The 17,120-nt window shown below is 35.3% G+C and overlaps 4 protein-coding genes across 7 annotated transcripts; 2 read left to right on the top strand and 2 right to left on the bottom strand.

Annotated features, from left to right (window-relative positions):
• The first annotated feature begins 4,841 nt into the window (after positions 1-4,841).
• On the top strand, positions 4,842-7,372 carry GRF4 (growth-regulating factor 4). Its single transcript, NM_115151.3, has 4 exons — positions 4,842-5,312; positions 5,410-5,604; positions 5,902-6,199; positions 6,755-7,372. The coding sequence occupies exons 1-4, from the start codon at positions 5,081-5,083 to the stop codon at positions 7,170-7,172; spliced, it is 1,143 nt and encodes a 380-aa protein (NP_190859.2). The 5' UTR covers positions 4,842-5,080; the 3' UTR covers positions 7,173-7,372.
• Positions 7,373-7,594: 222 nt separating this feature from the next.
• Positions 7,595-9,342, top strand: AT3G52905 (Polynucleotidyl transferase, ribonuclease H-like superfamily protein). Its single transcript, NM_001084805.3, has 7 exons — positions 7,595-7,694; positions 7,875-8,026; positions 8,151-8,208; positions 8,623-8,691; positions 8,784-8,879; positions 8,974-9,063; positions 9,157-9,342. Exons 2-7 carry the CDS (start codon positions 7,878-7,880, stop codon positions 9,205-9,207), a joined length of 513 nt encoding a protein of 170 aa, NP_001078274.1. The 5' UTR covers positions 7,595-7,694; positions 7,875-7,877; the 3' UTR covers positions 9,208-9,342.
• On the bottom strand, positions 9,322-10,271 carry AT3G52900 (RAB6-interacting golgin (DUF662)). The gene is made up of 4 exons (NM_115150.3): positions 9,988-10,271; positions 9,808-9,918; positions 9,659-9,739; positions 9,322-9,571 (listed from the first exon to the last, which is right to left on the bottom strand). The coding sequence occupies exons 1-4, from the start codon at positions 10,213-10,215 to the stop codon at positions 9,497-9,499; spliced, it is 495 nt and encodes a 164-aa protein (NP_190858.1). The 5' UTR covers positions 10,216-10,271; the 3' UTR covers positions 9,322-9,496.
• Positions 10,272-11,131: 860 nt separating this feature from the next.
• On the bottom strand, positions 11,132-15,452 carry KIPK (KCBP-interacting protein kinase). 4 transcript variants are annotated; one of them, NM_180356.2, is made up of 3 exons: positions 15,233-15,452; positions 12,278-14,318; positions 11,132-12,199 (listed from the first exon to the last, which is right to left on the bottom strand). In NM_180356.2, the coding sequence occupies exons 2-3, from the start codon at positions 14,197-14,199 to the stop codon at positions 11,317-11,319; spliced, it is 2,805 nt and encodes a 934-aa protein (NP_850687.1). In that variant the 5' UTR covers positions 14,200-14,318; positions 15,233-15,452; the 3' UTR covers positions 11,132-11,316. The 4 variants fall into 4 exon arrangements, with proteins under 4 accessions (NP_850687.1, NP_001319733.1, NP_001327649.1 ...); NM_001339591.1 differs by having other exon boundaries at positions 11,163-12,199; positions 12,278-14,299; positions 15,233-15,380; NM_001339592.1 differs by having other exon boundaries at positions 11,163-12,199; positions 15,070-15,235.
• Between the last annotated feature and the right edge of the window lie 1,668 nt (positions 15,453-17,120).

Genomic DNA, 17,120 nt, shown 5'->3' with positions numbered 1-17,120 from the left:
TCGCGGTACACCGTACACCGCAGAACTATTTTGTTCTTTTAAGAATAAAAATATAATTTGTTTAGTCGATTAAAAATATATATGATTTAATATTTTGTATTTTCTGAATGTACAACTCTTATATCTGTATATTATTTAGTATACAATTACTATGTTTAACTTTTACTGTTTAAAATATAAGAACAATAACGTACAGTTCATTAAGTTAAAATCTAGATTATAACTAAATAATTTAAAATTTAATTATATTTTTATTTTATAATTGTTTTGTTTAGTATTTAAGATAATATAATTATATTTTGATTGTTATATCTACGACTTCACACGTGGTATACCGTTTCATATTACTATCGACTCAAACCCGTCCTACCATCTAATCCCGTTCCGTGAAACTAAACATATCTAATGGATTTCACCCGTGCTATACCGTCTCGTATTACTGTCGACCCAAACCCGTCCTATCATCTAACCCCGTCTAGTGAAATTAAACATTTTGTTTTTGTTATTTTTGTTTAAATAATACTTTAATTTAAAAGATATATAATTTAAATTAATTTAAAATTTTATTTCAAATGGTTATTTAATTGTTACAAAATCCATACATTATAATATTTTAAACATGTCCCACCATTTAATCCAGTTCGGTAAAATTAAACATTATTATTTTTTGTTCTAATAATATTTTTATTAAAAGATTTATAATTCAAATCAATTTAAAAGTTTTCTTTTGAAATAGTTATTATTAGACTGTGGGCTTCCAACCTAAAACCAATTGGCAATAGGTGGAGAGGCCCATATCTTATATATACCACTTAAGATCCTACTCAACTTCCGATGTGGGACATTGTCCCTAATACGCCCCCTCGAGATGATGGCTCTTCTAGCCATTGATCTCGATATGTTTGGGCATGGATCGGCGGGCCAAGTATTGGGCCGGCCCGATGTGGATCGGGTTGAGTATGTGCGGACCGGGCTCTGCTACCATATTAGACTGTGGGCTTCCAACCTAAAACCAATTGGCAATAGGAGGAGAGGCCCATATCTTATATATACCACTTAAGATCCTACTCAACTTCCGATGTGGGACATTGTCCCTAATAGTTATTTAATTTTATAGATTTCATATATAATATATATTCTAAACGTTTTTTCGTTAAAATATTCTAAATATTTTCTAAACTTTAAATAACTATAATATTTATCTTTAATAAAATATAATATTAATAAAGTTCTAATTTTTTTTTTAAAAGTAATTAGAATTGATGGAGATATATTAGATAAGGAAATGCTAATAATTAAAAATATTAATTAATTGATGATAATTAATGTTAATGATATTCCTTGTAAATAAGTTCCAACTTGAAGATTTATTTCAGAAAATAATTGCAAAAATGTATATATAGATTACAAAAAGCATATGATGATAGACTATCAATACAATAATGCGATCATATGCATGCAATTTAAAATCTGATCGAATATATATAACAAATTTAGAAAAGCATATACGTGAGATGGTTAACGAGTTTGTTTTCACTTTACTGAATTTCAAAAGGCAAAATGCCAACCATAGCTGCCCAATCATATATATGAGCAGCATTTATTATCTTTCTACTTACTCCCGAGACAGCTTCAAAGATGCAAACAAAAATAAAAGACATTTAAGAGAACAAAAAGCTTATGAAATCATTATAGGCCGCTAAAATATACTATCTCAATCTATTCTAACTATGGAAATTCCTTTATTTACACCTGTTTTCACATTGTTACAGATAGAGTTGCAGTGAGTATATCCATATTCATATGACAAAATGAATTCTCAATACAAAGTATTCATGGATATATTGTGAGCGAGGTCAATAAAAAACAACTTTACAGATTGGAAATTTTCATATTGAGTACTGAATTAAAATAGAATAACATAACAAAAATGATTTCCAAATAAAAGCATATAGATGATTACCTAAAACAAAAGGCATGATGATTGATCGTTAGTGCTACAGAGAAGAACCGGTGGCGATAGGGGACCAAACATAAATTCGTCGTAACACTCATACAAATGTACGGCTTGGATTGAGAATCGTCGAGATATCTCATGGTAGGGTCAATCCAACAGTGGGCCTAAAAGCAGATCCTCGAGGAATGGTAACGACTCTCATGTTCTTCAAATTAATTTATTCTACGTTTGCCGTCACATTTATGTTATTTCTTGTATAGTATTGCATATGTTGTATTTTGTCAATCGATATGACTAATGGTTTCAATAACATATATTGTAGCATGTTTACAATAAAGAGTGGGTCAAAATGAAGGTTTTATTATCATCTTCTAATTAACTTGACTTTTTTTGGTTTAGACTTTAGATCATGTGTCTTCTCTGCTTATAATCGAATATCAACTGACTAGGAGAATCAAAATAATGTTGAAACTAAAATATTGGTCAAATTATACATCAAGTCTTACAACATTTTTGTTGGTGTTAAACATAGAGTTAAAGAAGGCCACAAGAATCATTCCAAATTGAATATAATAAGCACATTAAGAAATTAGAGGTCTGCTAAGAGGTTTGCTTATTTCGGTTTTTGTTGGTGTACTGCTAAACGTAGAGTTTAAGAAGCCCATAAGAATCATTCCTAAAGGAATATACGAAGCCCATTAAGAAAATAATTAAGGCACGTGAGGCCTCGCGTGCTAGCGTGACTAGGCTTTTTATTTACGGCCCATCGTAAGTGAACGTAAATGGCATAGTGCGTAAACAGACGGTAACTTTTGGTCAAAAAGTGAAAAGAATATATTTGGTATCTCACATTACATAGTGAGACCCACAGTCTGTGCCCTCGTCGGAAACTAAAGAGAGAGCCTCCTCAGATTATGATTTCGTTGTCCGGCTCCATCTTTACTCCAGCTCGGCTCGGTTCGGATCAGCTCCCGTGATTTTCAAATCTATGTGAGTAGGTGGAGAGTTTGGGCCGGGCCCTCTTCTGATCTCATCTGGTCTTAATCTTAGCACGTGACCCAACCCTTGTCCACTGAATAATACTATATATTTTCTGTCATTTTATTTGGTTTTACGAAACAATTGGAACATGAGCAACATATAAAAATGTATGTAGTATGGTAATTTAAACTAATGCATTTACCATGTATAACCTAATAACCATGTAGGTTAAAGTTTAAACAAGATATATATAAAGTTAGTCTAGATAATCAACATTTGTTTGGTTGTTTTGTTACCATTAGTATTACTGCATCTGCATGTAATCTTTGTTCGTGTTCATGATTGAAAAAAGACATACAATATGTCATTACGTTCACACTTTGCTTTCAGTTTGTTTTCCTTCGATATCATTATCTTTGGTATATGACAAGTTCTGGCCCAAAATATTAGTGCACAGGATCCATTATTACTTTATTAGTTAAGACCCATCATTAGTGCACAAGATCCATTATACTATCAAGTATCAACAAAAAATATTTCTATTTTAGAGGCTAATATTTTGTTTAGGCCATTTGCGAAATATTTTTTCTATTCTAAAAAAAAAAACGTAAAATGTTTATTAAATTCAGTTGCCGCTTTATACTTGTTACAAAGATTTTTGTTTTTCAAAAAGGAAAATTTTACAAAGTCAAAAAGAACCTATGGTATATTTTGAAAACAAAGTTTATTTTGGGTGTTATGTTATGATATTCCTCTTCTTTTTTATTTGGTTCACAAGATTTACAGCAAATGAAGTGTACATAACATTGAACTGTACTTAAGGAATTGAGTTTTTCTTATATTTTTCTTAGTGCAAATATAAATGCCGCCGAAACTGGTGGGAATGAATGAAAAGAAAACTCAAGAAACTCTCTCAATAGTCATCATAGTCTTTGGTTGTGGCTCACTCCTACATGAAATATCGTTATCGTCCTTCTCATATTTATTACTTTATTTCCTCAAAACTACAAAATAATGCTATCGTTTTTTGTTTTGGCACCACCAAATAAAGATACTTTGAAAATCATAAATGTCTTTTGTATTATTCAGCCAAGTGAAGATATCAAATAAATGTTTCTAACTTCATTTTAACAAATGTTTCCAAGTTTACTTGGCCTTTTCTGGTAATAATATGATTCCCTCCTTTCGATGTGTTTAGATATGTACATATACTACTAGCTAGCCATGTCTTTTTAAGATAACACAAAGATAAATGTCCATTTCTACATTTATATAAGGAAGTTATAATTTTTTTTTAATAAATCAAACAAACACAGACGTTACATAATATTTTATGAGTAACAATAATATTGTAACAGATGAGAAAAGTAATGACGGTTACAAATTAAAAGACAAATATGGTTAAACCACTAAAATGGTAAAGTATTTGGAAAACTTACTAACCAAAGAGAGTAAATAGAGCTGAGATTGTATTGTAGCTCTCTGCAAATGGAGACTATTTAGTCAAAACCCAAATGATTAATCATGCTTAGAAGTTAGAATCTCATACATTTGTAACACAATCTCTGAGACAAATGACATCTGTAAGACAAAAATTGAAGGTTACTCTACATCACATTAAATGAATCCTTAATAAAAAAACATAATAACAATATCATAATAGGCATCTCTTTAACCTACTTAAGGAATATTAAAATGAGGTAAAAAAAGGAAGTGATATTTCCAAGGCAGTGAGACATAAACACTGCAGGTTACTATCTCTCCATCTGCATCTTGCAGTGCTTTCTCTCTTTGTTTTCTGACTTACATAATTTTTATATCACATAAAGTAACAATTTATTAAACCTATCAATCAAATATTATATACTAATTTTGTTTATCCTATCAACTGTCTTGTCTCATAGTCTAAACACTTTTCTCTAGCTCTCTCTAACAAAAGAGTGAAGAAGAAAAAGTTTTTTATTTTGGGTATTTACATGACAAGCCAAACAAATAAGACTTTTGTTGTGGTTGTCTTTGCTTATTAAGCCAGACTCTCTAAAAACAAAAGAAGTGAGGGTAAAAAAACTATCCCAAAAGCAACCAACACATTTCTCTGTCTGTCTCTCTTTCTCTCTCTCTCACTCACTCTCTCTTTGTTCCATGGACTTGCAACTGAAACAATGGAGAAGTCAGCAGCAGAATGAGTCAGAAGAACAAGGCTCTGCTGCAACTAAGATATCAAACTTTTTCTTTGATCAGATTCAGTCCCAAACTGCTACTTCTGCTGCTGCGGCTCCTCTTCCTCTCTTTGTCCCTGAACCCACTTCTTCCTCTTCTTTCTCTTGCTTCTCTCCTGACTCTTCTAATTCTTCTTCTTCTTCCAGGTTCCTCAGTAAGTTGTTTTAAAAGGACAAGACTTATTCACTCTAATGTTGAAGTTGTTTTTGCTGATATTTAATCTGACGTTTCTATGTTACATATATATGTAGAGATGGGAAACTTCTTCAGCTGGGCACAGTGGCAAGAACTTGAGCTACAAGCACTGATCTATAGATACATGTTGGCTGGTGCTTCTGTTCCTCAAGAGCTTCTCTTACCTATTAAGAAAAGTCTCCTCCATCAATCTCCTATGCATTTCCTTCACCATCCTCTTCAACATAGTTTTCCTCATCACCAACCTTCTTGTCAGTCTCTCTCTCCTCTCTATTGTTTATGCTTCTCTTATCCTTGAAATAGTCTTTCTTTGTAAAAAAGATTCCCTTTGTTTTGGTGTTGGAGTTATATTTCCAAGATCTAAAATAAGTATAAGGCTGCTCTGCAACCTTGCAAGGAGTTAAAACCCTATGTGTATGATAAGCCTATTTCTAGAAGATCTATTAGCAACATAGATAGAATCAGACAAGTACATTTCGTAACCAATGTCTTGAGTGAGATTTATGTTTGTTGTTACTAATGAACAACACACACTTAATAAAAAACAGGGTATTGGGGAAGAGGAGCAATGGATCCTGAGCCAGGGAGGTGTAAGAGAACTGACGGCAAGAAATGGAGATGTTCAAGGGATGTTGTAGCGGGCCACAAGTATTGTGACCGCCACATTCACCGTGGAAGAAACCGTTCAAGAAAGCCTGTGGAAACCGCCACAACCACCATCACAACGACAGCCACAACAACCGCATCTTCTTTTGTCTTAGGTGAGGAGCTTGGTCATGGACCAAACAACAACCACTTCTTCTCCTCTGGTTCATCTCAACCTCTCCACCTTAGTCATCAACAAAGGTACAATAAAAAAACACAAACACTCTGTTTAATTAAAGTCATTAGTAGATTTGGTTAATTACAAATATTGTTGTTAGGGAAATAGTGATTTCACTGTGAAGTAATGCTGTGAAGAAAGGGGTAATGTTGGCAATAGGGTGACAAGAGAGACTTATCATACATACTTTGTGATAAAAACATTATTCTTTCTTTTGTTGAGAGATAATGATAACAGTTGGATTTGATAGAATCTAATTTTATTTACTAGTTGGGTGAGACTTTTCAATCATAGAAATAGAAAAGAGAGAGAAAGTTAAAGAGATATGTATACTTATGTTGTATTTGAAATAATGACATGGTAGGACCTCAGTGAAAGCTGACCAAACCTGCATAGAAGCCAAACAAAATAAAGCTCTCAGATTCTGCAACCACTTCCTCTTATTAACACACACATTTGACTGATTAAATTATTTCTCTAACCATTTTGTTGAATTGATCAGTCTACTTATTATTGTTCAAATGTTGGATCTTTTTGTTGACAATGTTTATGTTTATGTTTATTCCTCTCTGTCACAGTTGTTCTTCAGAGATGAAACAAGAAAGCAACAACAACAAGAGGCCATATGAAGCTAACAGTGGATTCAGCAATGGAAGATCAGACGATGGTCACATCTTGAGGCATTTCTTTGACGATTGGCCACGATCATCAGACTCTACCTCCAGTCCAATGAGCTCATCCACTTGTCATCTTTCAATCTCCATGCCCGGTAACAACACGTCCTCAGATGTTTCTCTAAAACTTTCCACAGGCAATGAAGAAGAAGAAGAGAACATGAGAAATAACAACAATGAGAGGGAGCAAATGAATTGGTGGAGCAATGGAGGGAATCACCACAACAATATGGGAGGACCATTAGCTGAGGCTTTGAGGTCAGCTTCTTCGACGTCAAGTGTTCTTCATCAGATGGGAATCTCTACTCAAGTTTTTCATTAAAGAAAAGTGTTTGTAATCTTTTTGGTTTGTGCTCTTTGAATCTTTATTTTCTGCAGAAAATAATCTTTGAATTTGTCTTCTTTTGGAATTGTGAGTTCTGCTTTTGGAATTGTTTTGTTCCTTACTCTGCTATTATATTTATGTTTAAAGCTTGACAATTTTGTATAAGCAATGAAACTAATATGATCCTCTGCCTGCAAGTAAGTACAGGAGAGGTGGTTACTTGAGCTTTTCACTTAAGCTAAACCGAATCAATTTTGGGAAACCAGTTAAACCACCTCGAATTAACCGGTTCCCGGTATAATGTAAAACCAAAACCCTGATAATCACCGGCATCGTATAGATTGATTAGACGGTGAAGTCTCGAACTTAACCGGAATAAACCTTTTCCGGTCCATCTCTAATTCACAATCTTGGGGTTTGTGCTTGCTTGCTTCAATCGCGAAGACATTTAGCAGAACCATTTGTCGTTTCCTCTCGCCAGATTCCGTGCTCCGGAGCCAGAAAGTTTCCGCCTTTAAAGTACGTCAAGATTTAAACTTTCTGATTAATTTCTAAAACCCTTTTTCGAAATGTTTGTTTGATGGTCTGATTAAAGTTTTTTTTGTACAATAATTCTCAAATTTATGCAATTGATATGTGAATTTTTAGTCTTGATTTGAACAAGTGTTTTGGAAGTTTGATTCACTTACTTTTGATCAGGAAATGAAGTATGTGAAGCCATTGAGCTTATTGGGTAATGCGCTGAAGACCAAAGTGTCAGTCCCTGGTCGGTTTCTGGGTTTAGATGTTGGTGATAAGTATGTTGGATTAGCTATCTCAGATCCTTCAAATATGGTTGCTTCTCCATTGAGGTACCTTTGATTCAGTGTCTACATGCTACAACATTTGTTTAACAGTAATTTTCAAAAATGCAAATCCTCTCTGATCAATTTTGTCACCATCATCGCTATTGAAAACCTGTTACTTCTCTTGCAGTGTTTTGCTCAGAAAGAAATCAAACATTGACCTGATGGCTACAGATTTCCAGAACCTGGTAGGTGCTATAAGTTTGATCGTTCCTTTACTTTTTAGCTCTAGATTTAAAGGAGACCTTAAACAAATACACAGATTTTAGTTCTTGTTAAGAAATGGAGAAACTATCATTTCTTAGTGTTTTTTAAAACAAAGAAAAAAGGTTGCTAGTGTAGATTAGTGTTTACTAAGATAAGGAATGAAGAAACTATCGTTTGTTTTGGTAATGAAGAAGAAAGTTTGTTAGTGTAGTAGATTAGTGTCTACTTTCACCCTCGGCTTTTTGTGATTACTGCCTTACTGGTGATTAAAGGATCAAGGTTTATTCAGTTAGTGTTTACTGTTAAGTCCTTGACGTAGTAGAGATCTATCAACAAGTAGACTTATGAACTCTGTTTGATTACATCAATCATTTGCCTTTTGTTGTCTTATGCAGGTCAAAGCATTTTCTGTGTCGGGATTAGTCGTTGGTTATCCATTTGGCAAACTGAACAATGTAGAGGATGTAAGTTTTTTTTTTTGTTTCGACTGAATTGTGAAGTACTTTTCCTCTACATTAGCTCATATAACCGAAAAGGATTTTTAAACTTGGAACAGGTTGTCACTGTGAATCTTTTCATTGAGGAACTTCGTAAGACCGAAAAACTCAAGGATGTGAAATACACATATTGGGACGAGCGATTATCATCAAAGGTATATATTTTTCAGATTTAAAGATCTTGTAAGTCACAGTAAAGATAGGTGTTAAGTTTAATATCCCTTGAATCTCATGTAATACTGTCAACAGACCGTTGAACTGATGTTGAAGCCCTTGAATTTGCATCCTGTTCAAGAGAAGACAATGTTGGACAAGTTAGCCGCAGTAGTTATACTTCAGGTAAGGTTACTAATATTCATTTAAAGACCAATGGAATCTGTTCTTGTATTTCCTTCTTGATAATTTTTATGTTTGATTGTTTGTTACTTGCAGGAGTATTTAGATTACGCGAACAGGTATGTAAACACTGAGCCAGCAGAGTAAAAGGAAACGGGTAATGACAAAATAGGGAAGCCGCTAGTTTCGGATATATGAATATAATGATGCTTGATTTGTTTTGACATTATCTATGTGTACAAAGACATCTTGCATCTTTTAAGAAATTCGTTTTTCGCTGCATTCATATCTTTAAACCTTAGCACCATTCATTTATCGTACATCCTGTTACATCGTAGCTCACTTTTAATAGGAGGACCTGGATAGAGTGTAATACCAAAAACTTAAACAAATTTTCACTCTCTTTTAAGGTAAGATCCATGTAGATTGCTTCTCCTCATTGCAAGGTTCCAACAGTCTTGTTGATTTCCTCCAGTTTCTTTATCCTTAATCTTTCACTTTCAGCCAGTAGCTGCCAAAAGAAAATCATCGTCACAAATCACACATTGGATCTTCAGTAGAAATTTTACAAAGCTTTTAAGTGGTTTAGACTAAATACCTCCATTAACATGGAAACAAGGTGAGCTTTCTCTTTGTTCTTTTCATTGAAAGCTTCCAATGTGTCTTTGTATTCCTTCTCCTGTCAAATTATCCTCTTGTGTTAAAACAAAGCTGCCAGCTTTTCCTGAAAATGAAAATGTGTAATACCTTTTTCTGACAGCTTTGTGCCAAAGATTTGATATCTCGATTCGCCATGTCGATTTTCTTCCTCACCATACCAACTTCTTTTCTCATAGGATCTCCCATAATCTCTAGCTCCTGTTTTAGTAAGAACATTATTAGCTTTGTTGTCTACCATGTTACACAAAAGGCTTTTTATAAACTTACTTCCAATGTTTGAGTTAAGCATCTTGTAGCTTCCTCTGCAAAACCGAGCCGCTGTTGAACTTTTTCCTTAACAGTCATCTTCTTCCTCTCGATCTCTTCTTCTCGGGCTTGAAACCTCGTCACTGCAACTTTCCATATCTCTTCTTCTTCATTGTCCTCCATTGGTAGCTTACCGTTGGTGTTGACTCCAGAAACTGCAGCAGCTCCGGAGTTATTCTTGCTACTCATTTTTTTTTCTTGTTACAACAGTCTCTATGTCTCTCTCAATATCTATTTATTTACTTTCACTTGTCTTTTGCTTTTGCTTAAACCTTCCCAAACATAATTGCTTTGCTTTTACATCATTCCAAAATCAAAGCAAGCAGTCCCGCCAAAAGGAAAAGTAAAAAAGGAAAAATAAAGAAATCAATTTCGTAATTAAAGTGGAGCCAATCTGATGATCAAAGATGTCCTTTTTGGGCTTTTCTTCTTTTAATGTTTGCAAATTGCAATCTTTGTAACATAAATTATTCAGGCCCGGCCCAGTAGGGTGAGACATAGGTGATAGGTGCAACTGCCTAATTTTGCTGGAAAAAAATTGATATACACCCAAAAATGTGCAATTACAACTAGGCGGTATTCAAGAAAGCGGGTTACGCAGCCGTCTAGGCATCCCCTAGGTGCTAGGCGTTCATGTACCGCTTCGACTTTCTTAAAATCGATTCTATTAGGCGGTGAGGAAGATTTGGCGGACTATGCAGACATTAAGTGGATTACACGGTCATTAGGCGGGTTTAGGCGGGCTAGGCGAATCATCATTGGGCTCTACCTCCAGTCCAATGAGCTCATCCACTTGTCATATCTCAATCTCCGTGCCCGGTAATAGTAACGCTTCCTCAGATGTTTCTCTAAAACTTTCAACAAGCAATGAAGAAGAAAAAGAAGAAGAGAACCTGAGAAACAACAACAATGAGAGGGAGCAATTGAATTGGTGGAGCAATGTAGGGAACCACCACAATATGGGTGGACCATTAGCTGAGGCTTTGAGGTCAGCTTCTTCGACGTCAAGTGTTCTTCATCAGATGGGAATCTCAACTCAAGTCTTTCATTGAAGAAAAGTGTTTGTAATCTTTTGGTTTTGTAGATTAGTGTCTACTAAGATTGTAATGTTTGATCATATATTTAAAAATTGAGATACGAAGGAGCATATATATTTTTGAGAATACTATATCAGATTATGTCTCAGAGAACGCTAAATTTACATATAAGACATTTAGATTTAACTTAGATATAATAACTTACAACAACGATTACTCTGAATGCTTATACCAGAGAATATCTATGTCTTGCTTAAAACAACTCGAACTCAAGATGATCGCCTATGGCTTTACATTCAAGATACCTATTATTACTGCCTCCAGGCGAATCCGCCGCTGCCTCTGGTCCACCACCATACTCATAGAAATCCGGTAGCTCAGGCGGGATTGCACACCGGATCAGAGCCCAATTCAATCCTTCAAAAAAAGGATGTCTTTTGATCTCTACAGAACCTTTCTCTGACCCGAGCCTGTTCTCTGGTTCCTTAACAAGAAGTCCCCTGATCAAGTCTTTTGCCTGGAAGCTTACAAGCGGGCTATCAGGAAACTTGAGGTTCTGTAACACAACATTGGCCAAAGTCTCGTCGTTGTTGTAACCTTTGAATGGTGTTTTCCCGTATAAAAGCTCGTAAAGGAGAACCCCGAAAGTCCACCAGTCAACTGCAGCGCCATGTCCTTCTCCTTTGATGATCTCTGGGGCTAGGTACTCGTGTGTTCCCACAAAGGAATTGGATCTTGCTTCGGTTGGTTCAGCCACGAGCTGAGGCAATGATCTACTCAAGTGTTGTTGGGTTTTCGAAAGATGATCACCCCTTTTTGGTTTTCTACCTTGTTGTTGGTTTGAGGAGAGCCTAGGGCTGAAACACGAAACCTGGCAAGATGGTTCGGTGATACAGAATGGTTGTATGCAGTTGGATGTGTTGTATGGACCTGAAATCCTTGCGGGATCTTTACCAGGTGGAGAGTTTGACCTGACAAGAGTCGGGTTCACTGCACAACGGAGTGAGAGGTCAAAATCCGTAAGCATAATGTGTCCATCTTCACGGACAAGAATGTTTTCCGGTTTCAGATCTCGGTATATGATACCAAGCATGTGTAAGTACTCCAGTGCAAGGAGAATTTCGGCCACATAGAATCTACAGAAACAAATTTTTACAATCAATTTTCAGTACATTAAATAAGCTAGACACGAAATGGAAAAGGTAAATCTTTACCTTGCTGCAGGTTCAGGGAAACACCGGCCTAGCTGCTTCTGTCTGAGGACATGAAGATCTCCTCCAGGACAATATTCCATGACTAGACAAGATAAATTATCCGAAGTAAATTGCGCGTATAATGTAGGAAGAAAAGGATGGTCCAACATTTTAAGTATTTCTCTTTCTGCTTGTGCCCGGGGAGACTTTTTCCTTCTCGCCAAGAACTCGTTGTCCATAACCTTTATGGCAAACAAACAGTTTGTACCAATCAGCTCGGCGAGATAGACTGTTCCTATATCTCCACAACCAAGTTTCTTCAGAAGGTTGAAGTGTCGTAAACCCAAAGAGCCGTATTGAACCTTGATATGCTTAATCGCTTCCCATCTCACATCCATCGACATGTGAGGCTTATTCCCACAGCTAAATCGGCTCAGATTACTCTCCTCACTAATGCTTGTGCTCCTGCTATAATCCCCAAGACTATCTTTTGAACTCAGAGAGAACTCGAATTTCTCACTGGAAGTCGGATTCTCGGTTTCTTTTTCTACCATTGCACCGATTCCACTATTATTGCTAGAGGAAACATCTTGTTTCATTATGACAATGTCAGCTTCAGAGCTTTGACTGACATTACACGAGCCAGAGGAGTTCTCGTCAGATCCTTGATGAGCTTCTTTATTTGAAACAGAGCTCAAACTATCTGTGCAAATCTTAGGATTATGACTAGAAGTATATGAAGGTGGGTTGTCATCGATGCTGGTGCTCTTCAACGAACAGTGACATCTCTGGCAGAGAAGTTGATTGGCACTAGAGTCCAAGGAAGGAACAATTTCTTCATCGTCTTTTGTTGGGTAAGTTGCTGACACAACCCCGATTTTTAACTTCTTCTTAAGCAAAATTTTCTTTTTCGGTTGTTTGGGACGTGGAATCATTCTTGTTACCTTCCGTACTGTTTTGCCATTCTCTGTCCCTGAATTAGGTGCATCATCCAACTTCCCTTTCTGCTCTGAGTCTACAGCAGATGAGGAAATATTCTTGTCAAGCTCCGTCGCATTGACTTTCTTGCTAGAGTGAGATGGCAGTGAAGTAACGTGTTTGTCTATTTCTATCACATCATCTTCAACAAATGCATGAGTGGAAGGAGACGCAACATTTTCATCTAACTCTATCTCATAATCTCCACTGCCAGAACTAAGACAAGACCCAGGTTTGTTGGATCTATGCAACAGCTTAATCTCCCGCGTTTGATTCCCCACTCCTTGTAATCCAAAACTGGTTCCAGCTTGAGATGGCTCAGAAATGGGGTTAGAAGGATCTTCAAACCGTTGAGGTACGCTCTTTGAAGAGCTTGGTTTATCGTTTACAGGCATCAAAGGTATCTCAACCAAACTTCCTTTACCCTTGTCCACAGGAACAAGCCCAGACCTGCTGCTAGTAGATTCATTCGAAACTTGGTTATACAAACTCTTTATCCTGTCAGCTTCTGAGACCCTCGGAGATGCAGCAGCAGATTTCGACAACCGTTTCTGAGCAGCCATTTCCGACGCCTTAGAAATGCAACGATCCCTAAGAGCCTGCTTCAAAGAAACTGAATCAGAGAGACCAACAAATCTAGGAGACTGAGGTGTCCCTGGTTTTTTCATGGACGCAATTCTCTTCGAAGGGCTTGTGGTCCTGCTTGGACCGGCACTCGCGCTCGTCTCATGATGATGGAAAGAAGAACTCATCAACCTCGTAGTAGATGGTTTAACAGAAATAGACTGAAAAAGCATATCAATGTCATACTCAAGAGAACCATGATACTCTCGTTGCTTACGCTCCACCAAATCCTTACTTGATGATCCCATAACCGATTTACCATATCTCCCGGAATGTTTTGGCAATCTTACTTCATCATCCTTCTCTTCCACAATCTCACAAGCGCCTGCAAACGACCCCATCGCAACAGAGTGGATACAGAATCTAAAATCTCTGAAGATAATCAAAGCCGCACCACCGAGTTATCATTCATCTTCTTGTGATCTGTTTCTACACAAGATCCTGCAACAATCACAGTTACCTGAATGAAAAAGAAAAATCAGTAAAACTGGTAAAAGAATACTAACTTCAAATGGAGATTAATGTCTATTAGAGCAATGAGGTGAAGATATTAAAGAGAAGCAAGCAGATCTAGAAACGAAAGTTAATAGCTTTTAGGTCATTCATTATGTTTTTGTAGACTCAATCATGAACCCTATACCAGTACAGATAGAGAGACCTATAAATTTAATACAGCTAAAAAAGAAGACACTTTTAATGGAGAAAATTTGTCAAAAAGCATCTGCGTAATTGGAGATATTGTGAAAGTAAAATTAGAGTGAACAAGAACTGAGATTGGACCCATTATTAAACCAGGGGATGAGAAGAACCCTAAAGATCGAGAATTTACAGAGAAGTAACGAAATTAATAAATCAAACCGCGTAAAAAAAGAAGCTTCGAGTGAGATAAGAGATCTAACAACTAATGAGAACCAAAATCGGAAAATTTCTTATAGTTTCAGATCTCAAAAACTTAAATTTACAGGGACACAAAGAACAGTAGCTGAAGCATGAGTGCAGAATCGATTTAGCACAATTAAATGCAGCAATAATCTTAAATGTCAAATCATAGAGAGCCAATGAGTGAACAAAGAGGAGCTAGCTAATGAACACACACCCAGATTTTTTTTTTTTTTAAACTAAATTTTTGAATTGAAACTGCAGAGACCTTAAGTGACCACATAGAGATAATGAAAGGTCTGAAAAAGGAAAAAAAAATCAGAGAAACCCACCCAAAAAAAACCCTGAATACGGTCCCCAAATCTCATGAATTAAAGCAAATCAAAGAGAGGGTTACAGAAGAAAAATAAATAAAGTGCTAATGGAGGCGTGCAAAGAAGAAAAGGTAAGAGATAAAGAAGAAGCTGGCGATAAATTGAAGGAACAAAGGCTTACCCAGGACAAAAAAAGAAGAAGCTTGCTTGCTGAGAAATACACTAGAATTAGGGTGATTTTGGAGCTCAGATAAACCCTAATGGCCTTGAGCTTTGAAGAGGAAGATCCAGAGAGGAGAAATAAAAAGTAAAAGTTTTGATTTTTGTGTAATTTTTGTTTTCTGGTGAATGAGAGAGAGTTAAGAGATGATCAAGTTGAAAAAAAAAACATGGTGGGTCCCACAGCATATGTTTGCGGGTTTTTTCCTCATTTTATTATGCCTCAAAACAAATAAAAATTACTACTGTATTTTTATTACATATTTCACTTCAGAAGATATTTAATTCCATTTCAAAACTCTTTTATTATTGTTCATAAATTTATCTGAATTGTTATTGTTCTTTTATTTAAATAATTCGAGCTTTATTTGGATTTATGCTGTTTTTATTCATAGAAACAAGTATTTTAATATTATATACTGTCATGTCAAAACTGATTTCACCTCCCGGAAATGTTGATGATCAATAATTTACTTCCACCAATATCATGACATATTTGACCAAAGTCAAATTGCCAAAGAAATTTCCCATCATTCATCGAATAGTGACTAATCTATAAAAGTTGTATATCATGCTGATTTTTTTTTTTTTTTTTTTCAAAGTCATAACACTGCTCTCCAGTTGAATCTTAGATCACTAGAGTAGTAGAGGTCGACTAGATGTCTTTATCTAGCCATCTATGATTCTTCTAATCGAGCTAACTCAATCGGATTATATCAATAATATATTATAGAACTTTATTAAATAGTTTCTTTTTTTTTTTTTGGGCAAAACTAAATTGAAAAAATAATAGGGAAAAATTGAGGAAAAACCCCTTTACAATCAGAAATCCCATAAGAAAGATTATCTTGATGAAAAGATTAGTTTAGTGTAATCAATAAAAATAAATAATTACAGTATTTCGATCGTCGTATGTCTTAATTTACTGCGAACACATGGTAGTAGGTAAGATTGGTGAGAAGATAAAAATAGATGTGAATGCTTTTAAAATATAACGGTGGAGCAATATTGTCAGAATAAGACAGGTAGCCAATGCGCAGTTCTTTTCAAAATGTTTTTTCGACAACACTTCTTTCGAAGAAATAACGTTTTTATTTTGTAGATTCATATAATTTAGCAAACAAAAAAAGAACACTGTAGATTGATATGTATTTTGAATATATATTTTTAATCAGTCTTTCAAATTCATAACTATGGAACTATACTAGTACCATTTTACCTCAAAGTTCAGACATCAGATCATAAGATAAAAGTATTGAACATACAATTAAGAATTAGGCCTGTTACTAACTTAGGAAACATTAATGATTAACGAACGATATGTTCAAATTTAAGCAGACGAAAATACTACAAATCAGTCTAATGTATAAAATATTTCTGATAGAATGACTATCAGAAAGATAATAAAAAGTGGAAGGTGACTGCATTTTTATAGCCAAGCCGAGACTTTTTCGTGGGTTACTTAACTAGTTTATAGTATTTATATTTAGTTTTAGTTTTAGTTTGGTTTTATCAATTGTATGTGAAGCGGTAATAGATTAACATGATCATAATCATTTTTAGGTGTGTTGACTTTGTGTATGATGGTAGGTCAATGGGTCATATATAGATTACTTTGGATCTCGTTGATAAAGCTTATACACACGCAGGCAAATCGATCCTTTTCCTCGGTACAATATACAATGCGATTGCAATTTACAAGAAATTAGAATACGTTTTTCCACGTAAAACAGTAAATTATATGCATCATTAATTACAAATATCTCAAATAAAAACTAAAAACCATTATTGCTTCATTAGCCACCCAAGACAAATGAATTAAAAAAATAAGAAAGAATGAACTAGAATCT

Source organism: Arabidopsis thaliana, chromosome 3 (genome assembly GCF_000001735.4).
Source record: "Arabidopsis thaliana chromosome 3, partial sequence".
In the NCBI taxonomy this organism is placed as follows: domain Eukaryota; kingdom Viridiplantae; phylum Streptophyta; class Magnoliopsida; order Brassicales; family Brassicaceae; genus Arabidopsis; species Arabidopsis thaliana.
Note: the sequence above shows the minus strand (reverse complement) of the source record. Positions and strands in the feature narration are given on the sequence as shown.